The sequence below is a fragment of the Epinephelus fuscoguttatus genome, linkage group LG4, assembly GCF_011397635.1.
Source record: "Epinephelus fuscoguttatus linkage group LG4, E.fuscoguttatus.final_Chr_v1".
Lineage (NCBI taxonomy): Eukaryota > Metazoa > Chordata > Actinopteri > Perciformes > Serranidae > Epinephelus > Epinephelus fuscoguttatus.
The window spans coordinates 540,839-556,882 of record NC_064755.1 but is presented as its reverse complement, the minus strand read 5'-3'; the positions used below and the strand labels follow the sequence as shown (position 1 = coordinate 556,882).

General features: G+C 42.1%; 1 protein-coding gene and 1 long non-coding RNA gene across 9 annotated transcripts in view; one reads left to right on the top strand and one right to left on the bottom strand.

The window, feature by feature from the left end:
• Positions 1 to 16,044, top strand: part of LOC125887522 (cytosolic carboxypeptidase 4) — a 668,935-nt gene that overhangs the window by 140,924 nt on the left and 511,967 nt on the right. For all 8 annotated transcript variants that reach the window (XM_049574398.1, XM_049574403.1, XM_049574402.1 and 5 more), the window contains one exon: positions 14,363 to 14,400. In XM_049574398.1, the coding sequence (XP_049430355.1) occupies positions 14,363 to 14,400 (38 nt within the window). The remainder of the gene's footprint in view (positions 1 to 14,362; positions 14,401 to 16,044) is intronic.
• On the bottom strand, positions 1,062 to 9,057 carry LOC125887582 (uncharacterized). The gene is made up of 3 exons (XR_007449175.1): positions 9,004 to 9,057; positions 8,862 to 8,920; positions 1,062 to 8,287 (listed from the first exon to the last, which is right to left on the bottom strand). It is a non-coding gene; the product is annotated as an uncharacterized LOC125887582 (long non-coding RNA).

Below are 16,044 nucleotides of genomic sequence, written 5' to 3'. Positions count from 1 at the left end.
CGGGACCAAGGCAGCAGCACAACCACACACGTCACGCTGTCCAGGCACCGCTGCGGTATGAGTTAATCTGGGAGACAGTGGAGCACAAAGGCTCCGGAGAAGAAGCCGAGTTAGTGACATCCAGAATGGCCGGGTTAGCTAGATGCAGTAATAGGATACGAGAGAGAGAGAGAGAGAAGGAGAGAAGGGGCCCGGTGTATTATAGAGGGGTCCTCCGGCAGACTAGGCCTAAGTCAGCCTAACTAAGGGCTGGTACAGGGCAAGCCTGAGCCAACCCTAACTATAAGCTTTATCAAAGAGGAAAGTCTTAAGTCTAGTCTTAAATGTGGAGACGGTGTCTGCCTCCCGGACCGTAACAGGAAGATGATTCCACAGGAGAGGAGCCTGACAGCTAAAGGCTCTGGCTCCTGATCTACTTTTGGAGACTTTAGGGACCACGAGTAACCCTGCGTTCTCAGAGCGCAGTGTTCTGGTGGGATAATATGGCACTATGAGCTCTCTAAGATATGATGGAGCTTGACCATTTAGAGCTTTATAAGTTAACAGTAGGATTTTAAATTCAATTCTGGATTTTACAGGGAGCCAGTGCAGAGAAGCTAAAACAGGAGAGATATGATCGCGTTTCTTAGTTCCTGTTAGTACACGTGCTGCTGCATTCTGAATTAGCTGGAGAGTTTTTAAGGACTTACTAGAGCTACCTGATAATAAAGAGTTACAGTAATCCAGCCTTGAGGTAACAAAAGCGTGGACCAATTTTTCTGCATCCTTTCGGGTCAGGATAGGCCTAATTTTCGCAATATTACGCAGATGAAAAAATGCAGTCCGTGAGGTTTGTTTTAAATGAGAATTAAAAGACAAATCTTGATCAAATATTACTCTGAGGTTTCTTACGGTAGTGGCAGAGGCCAGAGCAATGCCATCTAGAGAAACTATGTCATCAGATAAAGAGTCTCTGAGTTGTTTGGGGCCAAGAACAATAACTTCAGTTTTGTCTGAATTTAACATCAGGAAATTGTTGCTCATCCAAGTTTTTATGTCTTTAAGGCACTTATGGAGTTTAGTTTATTGATTGCTTTCTTCTGGCTTCATTGATAAATACAACTGTGTATCATCCGCATAACAATGGAAATTTATAGAGTGATTTCTAATGATGTTACCTAAAGGAAGCATATATAGAGTAAACAGGATTGGTCCGAGCACAGAACCTTGCGGAACTCCAAAACAAACTTTAGTACATAAGGATGGTTCATTGCGAATGTCAACAAATTGAAAACGATCAGATAAATAAGATTTAAACCAGCTTAGTGCTGAACCTTTTAAGCCAATTAAGTGATCCAGTCTCTGCAGTAGAATTTGATGGTCAATTGTGTCAAACGCCACACTAAGATCTAATAAAACAAGTACAGAGACGAGTCCTTTGTCTGAAGCAATCAGAAGGTCATTTGTAATTTTAACTAGAGCTGTCTCAGTGCTATGATGCACTCTAAATCCTGACTGAAATTCCTCAAATAAATTATTATCCTGGAGAAAATCACACAGCTGGTCTGCGACTACTTTCTCAAGGATCTTTGACATAAAGGGAAGATTAGATATTGGTCTATAATTGGCTAACACCTCTGGATCCAGGGTGGGCTTTTTTAGTAGAGGTTTAATTACAGCTATCTTAAAAGACTGTGGTACATAGCCTGTTAATAAGGATATATTGATCATATCTAATATATGAGTGTTAACTAAAGGAAAGACCTCCTTAAGTAGCCTAGTTGGGATGGGGTCTAAGAGACACGTTGATGATTTGGATGAAGAAATCACTGCAGTCAATTCTTGAAGAGAAATTGGGGAGAAGCAATCTAAATATATATTAGATTTTACAGCTGTGTTTGAGGTTAGATAGGTACTATCTGAGGTCAGGAGGTCATGAATTTTGCCTCTAATAGTTAGAATTTTGTCATTAAAAAAGCTCATAAAATTATTACTGCTAAGGGCTAAGGGAATACAAGGCTCAATAGAGCTTTGACTCTCAGTCAGCCTGGCTACAATGCTGAAAAGAGTATGTCAGCCTGCGGATGAGACTTCAGGATGCCTGGGATTTTTTCTGTTATGTCAGTAATGGTGGCGCCGGGGAACGACGGTGTGATCTCCCCCTCATCCGCACGATGGAGTTCCCGATGATGAGGGTTGTAGGTGGAGGATCCATCAGGTGTCCAGGGGGGAGGTGGCTGGACCGTGTGCGTGGTTTCCCCCACAGGATGACTCTCCAGCTCTGCAAGGTGCAGAGCACGGCCCGGTGGTTGTAGGTGCAGGGACAGCAGCAGTATCAGCGGTAGCAGTGGCGGCAGAGGAGTTGTGCGAAGGTGCACCGTGCGGGGCTCCCACTCCGCCACCGCTGGCTCCGGCAGGAGGAGAAGCCGCCGGTCGGTGCATGGAGTTGGGGGACGCTCCGGTGGAGGCACAGTCAGGAACCACGCAGGCCCTGCCATCCTCACCTGGGTGATCCGGTGCCCCACATCACTGTCATTCAAACTCGTTGTGGTGTGTGTACGTAAGTGTAGTGCAGTGGATCTTTTAGAAGCAACTGCAGCTCGTATGGCTGGCGGCAGGATGAAGCTGGAGCAGTTGGTTCAGTACTAGCTATGTGCGTCCTCTGTGTGTGTGTCCTCTCTCATGCTCATGTACTGCATATTAACAAATTTTCAGACCTCAGTTGAGCTGCCAAGTCAGATCAAAGTGTTTGTCCACTAGCTGCTAGTGTTTGTAGTCATTCTCATTAGAGATGCGCTCACATCTCCCGCTCAACACCAGAAATGAAAGCTATCACAACACTAAAATATTTGGCAACTGGGGCAGCATGGTGGCGCAGTGGTTATCATTGTGGCTTCACAGCAAGAGGGTTCCTGGTTCAAATTCATTCAGAGTCCTTCATTTCATCACACACAGGTTCCACCCTCTACTAGACTCTATGGGTACAGCCCCATGAATGAATGTCCTGTCGCGATATAACATCCAGAGCCACACTGACCCTGAGGTTAGATGCTGTAGCCCGCCTACTTTTTTTTTTTAGTTATTTATTTTTATTAGTGATACAGTTAACGAGACATAGTGGAAAGAAAAAAAAAAAAAACAAAAGACAAATCAAGCAAATAAACAAACAAACAAAAATAATGACAAACAACAACAATGACATCATATTACAATGAAAAAGATAATAAACGTAAAGAGCAACTAAGCAATATGAATTGATTAGGGGCGATAGGGAAAAGGGAAGGGGGGAGAGTGAATGAAAGTGAGAAAGGGAGAGAGGGGGGGGGGAAGAAAAAGTAAGAGAGCTAATAATTATAATAATGATAATGATAATAACAACAATACAACAATATATAGTAATAATGATATTAGTCTTGTTTGTATTGTATTACTGTGGCGGCGGCAGTGGCAGAGGCAGCCATAATTTTTATAATAATATAATTTTATAATAACAGTAAAATGGGTTAAATAATGAGATATTTATATAAATTTATATCAATTTGAGTTTATATTAATTAATTTAAATTAATATGGTTATGGGGGGTGGAGCCAAACACACAGAGCCCAAGGAGGAGAGGACACCATCACCTTTTCATACAACAGCCAGCCCCACCCCAGCAATACAGCCACAGCCCAGGGACCAGACCAGCTAAGGGGTATTCCTCCTATATTGTTTGTTTGTTTTCCTTCTTTTCCCCCTTCTCCCCCTCTCGTCTTTTTTTGTTTGTTTGTTTGTTTGTTTTGGAGATGGCCCAAATTTAGTCTACTCCATAGTTGGACCACTCTCAGACTATTTTGGAGAGAGTCTGTCCAGTGGGAAGTGACCACGTTAATTAATTATTTAATATATTAATTTTTTTTATTTTTACTATATGAGAGGTAGGGGTGGAGGTACCCAAGCCAGCTACCTCCCGCTGCCCTCGCCAAAGACCGCGGCCACACCACCAGAGGGCAAAGAGTCGGGAGAGGCAGGTGCCCCCCAGCCCCATGCCCTGCACTGTCTGGCTTCACCCCCCACTGCCTTGTAAATATGATATTACCCAGACTTACAACTGCCTCCACCGCTACCGCCACCACCATCAAGAACCACAACAATGGCAATAATAATGATAATAATAATAATGATAATAGTAATGATAATAATAATCATAATGATAATAATAACAACAGCAACAACAATAATAATAGTGATAACATTAATATTTTTTTTAATTTAATTTTTTAAAATTTTATATACTTTATTAATCCTCCTGAGGGGAAATTCAATTTTTTCACTCTTGCTGTCAATTACACACAGGTCCGAAAGACACACACACATGCACAAACAGGACCTATACATGCACAGAGTGGAGAGATGTCAGAGTGAGGGGACGGCCTTGGTCAGGCACCCCGAGCGGTTGGGGGGTTCAGTGCCTTGCTCAAGGGCACCACGGCAGTAACCAGGTGGTGAACTGGCACCTCTCCAGCCACCAGTCCACGTTCCATATTTGGTCTGGATGGGGACTCGAACAGGCGACCCTCCGGTTCCCAACCCAAGTCCCTATGGACTGAGTTATCATTAATAACAATAATGTTAAAGATATTAGTTTCAACAATAATTAGCCTATTGTGATATATTGTGATATATACAGTTTGTGTAGCCAGAATGAGAGGGAGAGGGGAGGGAAGAGAGAGGAAAAAAAAACTGGATAAAGAGGAAGAGAGGGGGTGGGGGGGATATAAACAAGAACAAAGGGGAGGGGATCATGGTATGTCTGTAAAAGCATGTGAAGGTAGTGAGAAGGTTAGAGAAATCAATAATGGGTTTTTGTGTTTAGTTGGAATTGTGATGTGTGTCAAATCTCTCAGAAGCAGAGCGATGGGGATGCTGAGATTCTGCAGCCCAAGGTACACAAGAGGTTTTCTGTAACTGTTGTCCAAAATGAAAGAACTGGCTGGCAAGACCAGATGGTATGAAAATAATCATCTGTGTGACCCAAGGTGCATTGTGAACAGATGTCTGTATTAGTCAATCCCATTTTCCCTTGAATGATGTGTATTTTGTGGATGGTTTTAGATTGTATTAGCTGTAAATCTGTATTGGTAATCATGGAAAAGATGTTTTTATTGATTTGTATCCAGCAGTATGTATCCAGTTGGGAGATAGAGCCAGGTCCTTTTCCCATTTTGTGGTTGGGAGTGTTATGGAGGTTTCTGGCAGTGAAAAATGTTTATAAATTTTAGAAATTATTTTTTTGGGCTTTGTTATTTTAAAGATTTGCTCACTTAATTGGGAAGGCTGTAATATGTTGTTGGATATGTTGATTTTAGATTTAATAATGGATTTTAGTTGTTGGTATTGGAGGAACTGGTCTCTCCCAACCCCATACCTCTGGATAAGTGTATTAAATGATACGCACTGCTTGTTTTCAAATAAGTGGTGTAGGTGAGTAATTCCTTTTTGTTACCATGATGGAAAGTGAACAGGAGTGTTGTACAGCTGGAAGTCCGGATTGTGCCAAATCGGAGTGAACCTACATGGTGCCAGTGATGATTTGGTGATTTTGTGGGCTTTCCACCAGGCTGTCAGAGTTGAGGAGATTGTGATGTTCTTGTAGTAGTCCTGTTTCTTGATTGATTGTGGTAGGAATGGGAGGTCTGTGAGTGAAGTAGTTTTACATTGATTTTGTTCTATCTGTAACCATGGTATACTGTAATTATCTTTATGGATCCATTTGAGTAAATATTGTAGCTGATTTGACAAGAAGTAATGAAGAAAGTTTGGTGCTTCAAGGCCGCCCTGTGATTTTGCGCTCTGTAATGTTGAAAGAGAGTGGTGAATCTAAAAAGCCGGCTAAATCTGATAGTACTGTTGGTAGGTCCAGATTAGAGCCCTGCGCAGGACTGTTTCCTTCACCCTGCTCCTGCCCGCTCCCGCTGAATTTCTGACCATTACTGCCCGCAACGTGTGTGTTAAACTCCTGCCTGCTCCTGCAATATGTTTGTCCACTCCCGCCCACATGCACAAAACTCTGAGAATTTATGCCCGCACAATAATAGAGATGCATTGATTTTGTGTCTTCTCCCATCCCGCAGGAGAAAACAGGCCATTTTATAGGCTATTAATAAAGAGATTCATGGAGTTGTTTGTTTCGTTTCCCTGGCCTGCATGTCTTTTGACGCACTGGTCAGGAATAGCGCTTCTGTTTCGTTGTTTTCATGAAATAAAGGCTGTTTCATATTCTATTCTCCTCCTCTGTATTTTATTTATTTTTCTACCTTTATATAATCACGCAGTGATTGAGGTTAAGGGCTCTTTTCTAAGAGAGACCTGAATAAGAAACATTAATGAGAACACAATCAGCAGATAGACAACACTACACAATAAATTTAAATATAACTTCGTTTTATCAAAAACTTTGCACCATCACACGGCACATAAAAATAGACTGCTTTGCAAAAAATACAATATGATAAACAACATGAAAAACAGCAGTTTTAAAAATTATTAGCCAGATGTCACAGGTATTCTGTTTGAAAAAAATAAAAATAAGAATAAAAAACATTCAAACTCAGGCAGCCTATGCTCAATAACACTGGCATCATCATGCTTCTTTATGTATTTAACAAATAGCAACGAGAGTAGGCTGTGAGTGGCTCAAATAACACTAATAAATAACATAAAATAAACAAAATTAATGAATAAAACGAATGAATTTAACAGATGAATCACTTGGCCATAATATTGCTGTGGAGGAAGAGAATGTTGCTGACCGACTGCGGTCCCAATCCCGTGCGTCTCTCTTCCAAGATGCGCCCGCAGACACTAAAGGCCCGCTCTGAAGGTGCACTGGATGCGGGGATACTGAAGATGAAACGCGCCAGCTTTGAGAGCGCTGGGAAGTAGAGGGCTCAGTGCGCCTTCAGACCTTGTTTGAGCTTCTTTTCCACATCATTTGTTGACTCCATCCTGTCGCTAGGCTACATCACGATCCCGCAGTGTTTTTTTAGCTGCCCGTTCCCGCCCACAGCAAAGTTCAAACCGCCTGCTCCCGCAAGATTTGCATTGGGTCCCACGGGACCCAGCGGGACCCAATCACAATGCAGCCCTCTAGTCCAGATTACTTAAAATGTTACTATTTCTGTTTGACTGGGTTTGTAATTTGAGGAGTAAAGGTTGCTATAAAATTTATGAAATATATTATTGATTTCTTGTGGATTATGTGTGACTGTACCTGTAGAATTGAGTGTAGATGGGATTATTGCTTTTTCTTTTTTGTGTTGTAATAGATTAGCCAAATATTTACTTGATTTATTACTGTACTGAAAGTTTTCATATTTGAGTTGTTGAATAATGAATTGTGTTTTCTTGTATATGATGCTTTCCAATTGGGTTTTAAGTTGAGCTAATTCATTTTGTTTTTGTTCACAGGGATTGCTGGTTAGTTGGTGTGTTAGGTGTTTGATTTTTGTTTCTAAGCTAGTTTCTTGTTCCTGTTGCTGTCATTTCTTATGTGATGAATATGAAATGATTATTCCTCTGATACCTGTTTTTCCTGTTTCCCATAAGAGTGATGGTGAGATTTCTGGATAGTCATTTGTAGCATGTGCACACTAATTTTGGAACACTATGTGTGCTATGGTGCACAAAGCAAGACAGCATCAACTGCAAGGCTAGTTTAGGAGATCTGGGTTCGGCTCTAGGAGTGGAGAAAGAAAGAGGCTGAGGCAGAACTTGCGGCTCAAAATGATACCATATATTGAAAGGAAAAAAAATATATAACAAACAAAACAGAAGGAATGGCCACTCACAAAAAAAAAAGAAAAATAAATTTCAAATTCAAATTAACATTTAATGAGTTCAAGGCAATCAAATGAGTATAATAAGTTCAATACGTTCAAATCCAAAAGTTCAATGAGCCCAATCAGTTTGATGAGCTCAGTCAGTTCACATAATGAGCTCGACAAAAGCTCAGGTTGCCCACAACGCAAAGGGCTGCAAACACGATAACTTGAGATGGCCTGAGTGTCCAGAAGGGGCAGTGTCCAAAGTGGGGAAAGGGAATGCACGTGTGTGTGTGTGTGTGCGACAGGCCGCTCAAGCGTACGAGCCGCGAAGGCATACAACAAAGGGGAAAAAAATGGCTGCAACAAAGAGCCTCCTACCAGCCCGACCAGAGCAGGACGATCGGTTCCTGGGAAGTGAGCAGTGTAGCGGGTGGCTTGCAGACTCACTGCCCAACGTGCATGGATTCAGTTCCTAGTTCCTTAGCTTGCCATCAAACCTGGCCTGAATAAAAAGGAGCAGGACCAGTGTCAGTTCTCGGTGTACACCAAATACATATATATATCTATCTATATCTCCTCACAAATCAACCAGTCAATAAATAATGCAGGTCGCATCACAATTAATGACATTTCCCATATTGTACAATATTAACAAGTCGTATTATAATACATAACAAATGCATACAAAGTAGTTCATTATCAGTTCAAATATCAAAAGACAGTGCATAATATTAATACACATAATCCCTGAAGTAAAGCAGCACTAGGTTTACCTTTAAAGTGCATTAAAGTGCACTGAAGTACATGGAAATGCATCTGAGCAATGGCTGCAAACAATTATTAAGTTTGCCCCTTTTTTTTTTTTAAAGTGCTTTCATTTACAACATAACAATGACCTACAGTAAACATCTTAAAAGTGACTCGACAGAAGTTACACTTCATTAAGTTGCATACATTTAAAGAAAACGGGCATAAACGAGCATGCTAACCGCTCCAGCTAATATAATGGAAGCAGCTAAGCTAGGCTAACCCCATAGTATGAATACAATACAAAGCTAACCGTTAGCACGACTCACCAGTTCCGCAGTTTTAAATGGACTTAACTGCTTCGTCTTCCGGCGCTGGTAGTCGGCTCCTATAAGTTGACATTAGTTTAACAAGTTAACAAAGTTTTGGATGTTGACATAGCGAAATTATAACTTTTAACCGTTAATGTACCTGCAGCGTTTGTCTGTCTCCGTGTGCCCCACTCGCATCACCCGACTGACTTCCTGTAACGCAGTTTTAGGGACACGGATAGGCCGCGCGCGGTCATGTGACGGCGCGACGTAACGACGCCCAGACTGACGCTAGGAGACTGCTAGGAGATATGCATGAACTCGGTTTTTCCACCCGGGTTACACATTCATCTCCAGAAAGGATGCCCACTCTCTCTGGATTAATGTGATGAAATCTGGATCCTCCAAGAGTGACGTATTGAAGCGCCATCTTGTGGGAAACTTGATATGTGTTTGAATTTTTATTGATAAGGAAACTGGAGCGTGATCACTGATTATGATTGGATGGACTGTGTTTTCTTGGATGTGCTGGGTGAGTGAATTGCTTACAAGAAAGAAGTCAATTCTGGAGGAAGACTGATGGAGCGAGGAAAAATATGAATATTGTCTAGATGATGGATTTTTCATTCTCCAACTATCGCCAAGTCCAAGTTCCTTCATGTATTGTTTGATTACTTCAATTGAGTGCCAGTTTCTTGTGTTACCGGGTGTGCTAGAGCGGTCAGTTGTAGGATTGATAACAGTGTTGAAATCTCTGGCTATTATGATATTTGCTTAATTGTATAGTAAGGAATAAAAATTATGGAAAAAGGATGGGTCATCATTGTTACGGCCGTAAATGTTTGCAAATGTGAATGTTGTCTGATTAATAGATGCATTAACAATGATAAATCTTCCTTGTGGGTCAATAATGGATGAGTTATGGATGAATGGGATGTTTTTATTGACTAGGATAGAAACCCCTCTTTGTTTTGTGTTGAGTGTGGATGAGAAATCAAATTGTTTGAGTCTAATGTATTGTAATTCAGAGTTTGTAAGGTGGGTTTCTTGTATAAATCATATATCAGCCTTTAATTTTATGAGCTGATTGATGATTTTGATTCTTTTAGTCTGTGTATGGAAGCCACGTACATTCAGAGTTACCAGGTTGAGTGTCTGCATGGTTATGTGTTTGGTTTATCTTTTGTTGAATGAAGCCTAAAGAAGGGGGGGGGGGGGGGGGTCGAGTTTCAAGCTGGTTGCTATAACTGCCTTAGACTGTCTGTACATGTAACATAAATGACTAAACACAGAACTAGACATAACAGTGAGTGGTGACATCAACATAGCATGTAAACAACATAAACACACACGACAGAGAGGTAGATTTTTAACTCCTCTGTAGGGTATCGCAGGCGGTTTCCTTTTTACAGAGGAGCAATGTTGGGAGTGAGGCTTGTGGTTGGATAATCAGGGTTGTTACAGTTAGATGTATGGGTCTATTGCAATTTGTTCAAAAGAGCCATGGCGTGATTTTGGAGTTGTGAAATAATTGTCTCTCGATATAGAATTTGTCCACTCTGATTGATGCGTGTGTGTTGTTTTGTCTGTTTTCTTTGTGAATGGGGTACAGTACTTTCCAGCGTTCGTTTATTTCATGTGGATATTGTTCGTTGAGTCCAAATGATGTTCCTTTGAGTTCCCTTTCTCTGCTTCTGACCAGTTCTTTTTGTTTGAAGTGTTTGAATTTTGCGATGATGGGCCGGGGTCCTTTGGTTGATGGTTTACCGAGGCGGTGTACTCTGTGGAATGTGATGTTTTGTACAGTGTCGGGGGGATTTTCAGTTGAGTTGAGTTTTTTATGAGGTTTTCTGGGTTGTCGGGTCTGTCGCCTCTGATGTCCAACTCTCACGGTGCTTGCACTCACACTGCCATCTCCTCTCCCACTCACACTAGCCCGCCTACTTCTTCTTCTTTACAATCTAAGTGGCTACAGCAGAGAAGTAGGGGGCCCAGGCTAACCCAGGTTCATTTCTATGCACTGAAGCGCCAAGTAGTAACCTGGGGCTACCAGAATGACTGACAACTGCCCCTAACCCTCTCCAACAGAGGAGGGATGAGACAGAGGGGTGGAAAGATGTAAAGCAGCTTATTTGGCCATGGCACATGTACAAATGCGTCCACCCTCAGGGGTGGGTCATCTTGTTATGCCAGGGAAAACCATAGCAGGCAGTGTGTTGACTGGTGAGCAGGTCCACTTCCGCTTTTCTGAACTGAATCCAGATTTGCTCACCAACTCAGGGTTGTCAGAGACAACAACACTCTGAGATCCACAACTACAGGTTCTGCACTATCCTCAACACAGCAGCAGGTGCAGGATGCTAGGGATTAGCCAATTCTGTTGTACTCATAGGGCTAAGCCCTGGATGTCCAAACACAAGAATTTTCTGTGTTCCAGGTCCACCTAGACCTAAAAGTGTGCTTCTTTTAAATTGATTTGGCTAACCAATTGGCCAGCTTGACCAGCTCCAGGAACTGCTCTCTGTATAGTATTCAGAATGTCTTGCAAGCAATGTGCATCAGTTAAGGATGTGGAGATTCAAAATGGGTCTGAGGGTCTGAGGGTTCTTGGGAACCAGGAATTACATGGAGTAAAACACCTTCTGTCTAACATAAGTTGGAACAACAGACATGGCCTGTTTCCATAACAGATCCTGGATATCTGCTGAGAGGTAAGCTATCTCATCCTGGGACAATAGATCCACCTCTCTGATGCCCATGGACAGAGATTAGAGCTTAGATTCTCTGCCCGAGCCTGAGCCAAGCCCCCCTCCCTCTGATGGGCCCAGGCCAGGCCGGTCAGATATGATGTTTTTTTTTTTTTTTTTTTTTTTTGTTAAAGCTATGATTTGATAATGTTATAGGCTATGTATTGTAGCGACCCTGCAGTAAATGTTCTGTTATAATGTCAATGTTCTGTGAGTTAATGGCATGTTTGGGATTGAATGAGGTGCGGGGTGCGAGTGTGACGGGGATGAGGAGGGCTGTGTGAGTGCGCATGCTGGTGTGTGTATGAGCAAGCTGGAGGAGAGAGCAGGAGTGCACAGATGCAGTTACAACTAAGTTGTTGTTTGTTGGTTGTTTTGGCGTGGTTATGGCCAACAGTAACCTGTACTGTTCAGTAATAAACGGTGGTTTAATTGCCGAATAACTGCGTCATCCTTTCCACACGTCCAATGTTGCAACATTGTGCGCGCACAGCCCTTCACCACCTGGATCCTAAAATAAACACCTGTTTTATTACATAATCATGCTTCCGTGTTGCGCCATTCATTAAGATCCTATATTTCTGTCATTCAAATAACAAGAATTGTGGTTTAATACTCTTAATTATAACAGCCAACTTACTGAAAAAATGTCAGGTTTAAATCGGGCTCGGGCCATAATTACAGCCAACTGGACGGGCCGGGCCGGTCCCGGACATAACGTGCATGGGCTCGGGCCGGATCAGGTTGGAGTTTTTGGGCCTGATCTAAGCTCTAACAGGGATGGAACGTGGAAGAACCAAAAAGTTAGCCCATCCATTTTGTCAACGCGCAGTTAAGTTGCCACTCTCCATAAGTGAAGTGGAGAAGTCCAGAAGATGAGCCACCAGCTGTGGGGCTATCCTGTCCCAACCTTCTCACCAGAACCTCCATAAATGGAAGGCTGGCCCATGGGGGGCTGACATGGAAAGGGCTGAGACAGTGATTATATCCCTGAAAGCATCACCACCACACATCATGGAAAGGTCCAAGCAGTTGATGAGGTCCCTGAATGCATCACCACCAGCGTTCCCATACACAAGGCAGCAGCTGATATTGTGTCACTGTGTTCAGTCCCTCTCATTTCCCATGGAGCTCAGTGAGGGAGAAATAGACGTGTATTCTTCTTATTTGATAATCAGAGCAGCCATATCGGGTGATGTGTGTCTTATGACGGCATATACTAAGAGTTCAGTGCTCATGACTGGACACAGCACATTAAATTCTTCTCATCTTCTCCTCTCATTTCTGGTGAGGGGAAAAAAGGCACATATGTGGGCTAGCTGTGGGGCAACAGCTAAAAAGCTGTGATATATTGTCTTGACCATCCCTGCTGTTACATCTTCCATAAATGGAAGGCTGGCCAATGGGAGGCTGACACTGAAAGTTTTGAACCGGTGGTGAGGTCTGTTAATGCAACACCGCTTGCAGACCAGCAGCTAATGGCGTCTCACTTTGTTTAATCCTCTTGTCTCCCATGGAGATCAGGAGGGAGACTTAAAAACATGTGTAATTGTTTTGTGTTAATCAGAGCTGCTATATATTGGGTGACATGAGTCGTCTGGCATCAAAGGGTTCATGAATGGACATAGTGCATTCCACAGAGGTCAGGGGGAGAGATAGACATGAATGCCCGGGGAACATTGTGTATGTATTTTGATATGGTGGCCACAACAAAGGTTAGATATTTCAACCAAAGCAGCCATACTGGATGTGGCACAAGGCAGCCATGAAACCTCATTTGAAAACAGTCTTACGTACCTTATCAGGGAGTGAGTGGCTGGTGGCAACTGCCATCTTTCCTCTTCTAGTTGCTGAAATAAGATTGATCAGAAAGCCTTTCCATGATGGCAGTGGCTCCCAAATATCAGGGGAACTTGAGTCTAAACCACCCAAGATGGGAGCCTATTGTCGCAAGACCTCACATAGCCTGCTGCAGCAATGTCTTGAATCAGATTATTAATTTGGCTGATGCTTGGGTCCAAAATGTCATTCTGAGATGGTGAGGGGGGCATTAAGCTGAGAGGGAACCAGCAAACACACACACCTATTTTGTTTGCAGCTATGGCTAGCTGCCCTCCCAGCTGAAATATCAAAATATTCCAGTGTCTCTCTGTCACTGTTGCTGAAGTTCCCTGCTCAACCCATCATGGCCCGCAAAGTGGACTGTCACCACCAGCGGGAAGTCTAGCAAAGAGTCTGCAAATGAAAAAAGGCAGCAGTGAAGTGTTAGCAGTTGGAGCAGCATTCTTGACAACATGAATCTCAAGCTCATGCTCACTCTCATGGCAGCAAAGCACCAAATCAAAGTTTTTGAAGTGATCCCACCATTGTTGGCGTCTAAACTTGAGTAGTCCTGGCAGGTCTCGCAGGTTGGTGGCTGCTGAACATTGCTTTCTGCATGGTCTGCCCCAAGGCACTGATGAGGCAAAGTGGTAACTTCATTTGTGGTGAAAGCTCATCAGTGGGCAATCACAATTGCTGTAATGTTAAAGGATGCTCATGCATAATGTGTCCAAGAATACATGATAAATGATACTGTCTGACAGATCCACCAGAGCTACAGCAAATGCACACATCGGACTGACTATGATAAGATCAATTTGGTCTGATTTGGTATAATCATTCTCTCATTTGTGTGCAGTCACACGAGGGTATCATGTACAATTTGCATATTAAAGTGTTTTTAAGTTCAAATGTCTGCGAGACTAACTGCTCCCTCTGTTTATTTTCCAGGGCAGCCATTAGTGCCTTTGCTGCTCTGCTGTGCACAAGTAAGTTTTCTCATAACATTTATCATTCAACAGCTGATGGTTTCCATCATACTGGGTGTACATCATAATCATCATCATCATCATCACTATCATTATCATCATGATAATGATAATCATCATCACTACACAACACTACTCAAACTCTTTCTCCAGTAGGGACACGGGCAATGCCTGTGTTTCAGAGATAATTTTCTTGTTGGATGTGAAAGTCACAAGCATTTCAAACCTATGTTCTTCAACATGTGAACATTCTCTTTGTGTGAATGCTACTGTGATCCAAATCTTTATTGTGTGGATGTTGATTCAGCATTCACACTAGTGAGATTCAAAGCTTTATTATTCTTTCTATTCATCTTCCATACGTTTTTCGGTTCAGTAGTACTTCTGCATATTTTCAGTGACAGAAACCATTCAAATACCAAAATGTTCAGCAAAGTCTCGAGATGCTGATAGTAAAGAGATCATAGCAATATAACTTGCAGATTTTGACTTTTATGTCTTTCTCAATTAGTATTTCTCAGTCTCTACTGCCCCGGATACAGACATACAGCTGATTGGCTGATGAGCTCTCCATAACTTTCTGTCTGTTTCTTACTGGTGCATCTATCCATCTGTCTGTCCATCTGTCTCTCTCTCTCTGCCTCTATCTGTCTTTCTGTGTCATTGTTCCTCTCTCTCTCTGTGTCTTTCTGTCTGTGTGTCTGTCTCTGTGTCTCTGTCTGTTTTCTGTTGGATTTATAGAGGTCCAAGCCCTAAGGGCTGAAACCCTATTGTTCAGATTTTTTTTTTGCAAATTCCTGTGAGATGATACATCACAGACACAAATTTTCACAACAGAAGTTGTGTGCAAATGCTGCTCAAGAAACCTGAAACCGTTCAGCGAGATGGGGGCGCAATAATGAAGGCCCAATAATGTGTTGAAAGGCCACACCCCTCACACCGTAGGTCAGATTGACTTGAAATTTGACACACAAGTGCAGCTCAACATGCTCTATGAAAAGCACACAAGAACCATCATAATTCCACTGGTACAATTTTCCGCCATTTTGATTTTTTTCAAATCCACATCTTTGACACATCCTCCAAAATCCTAGATTCAATATGTACCAAATTTCTTTGAATCATCACTGGACCAACCTTATCAAAAGTTATCAAAGCTTGTTGATATCTTACTTCATTTTGAAGGTATTGATCAATCAATTAACTTTATTAGAGGCAAGGCTCAGCACATAAATAGATGTAACTCTACAACCAAACAGCCAATCATCACAAAACTTGCAGGAAATGTCTAAAGATGTGGCAGTAACATATCTTGAAAGTTTCATTCAAATCAACCACTAAAGGGTGCCAAAAATGTAATATAATGGATGTGACACACCACAATCATACTGTAAATAAAAAAAGTTTCAGTTTTTGAAAGGTAACGCCCCTTGCATTGGGTTTGACTTGAAATTTGACACACATGTTCAGCCACATGTGCTCTATGAAAAAGCTTAAGAACCATCAAGGTCTGTCTACTAGATTTTCCACCATTTTGAATTTTTTGAAAAACACATTTCTGACAACTAAATTGTAGGTCCAATTTGTATCACATTTAGTCCAGGGGCCAAGGGGCTAATTTTCACAAATTGGTATCACTTAAAG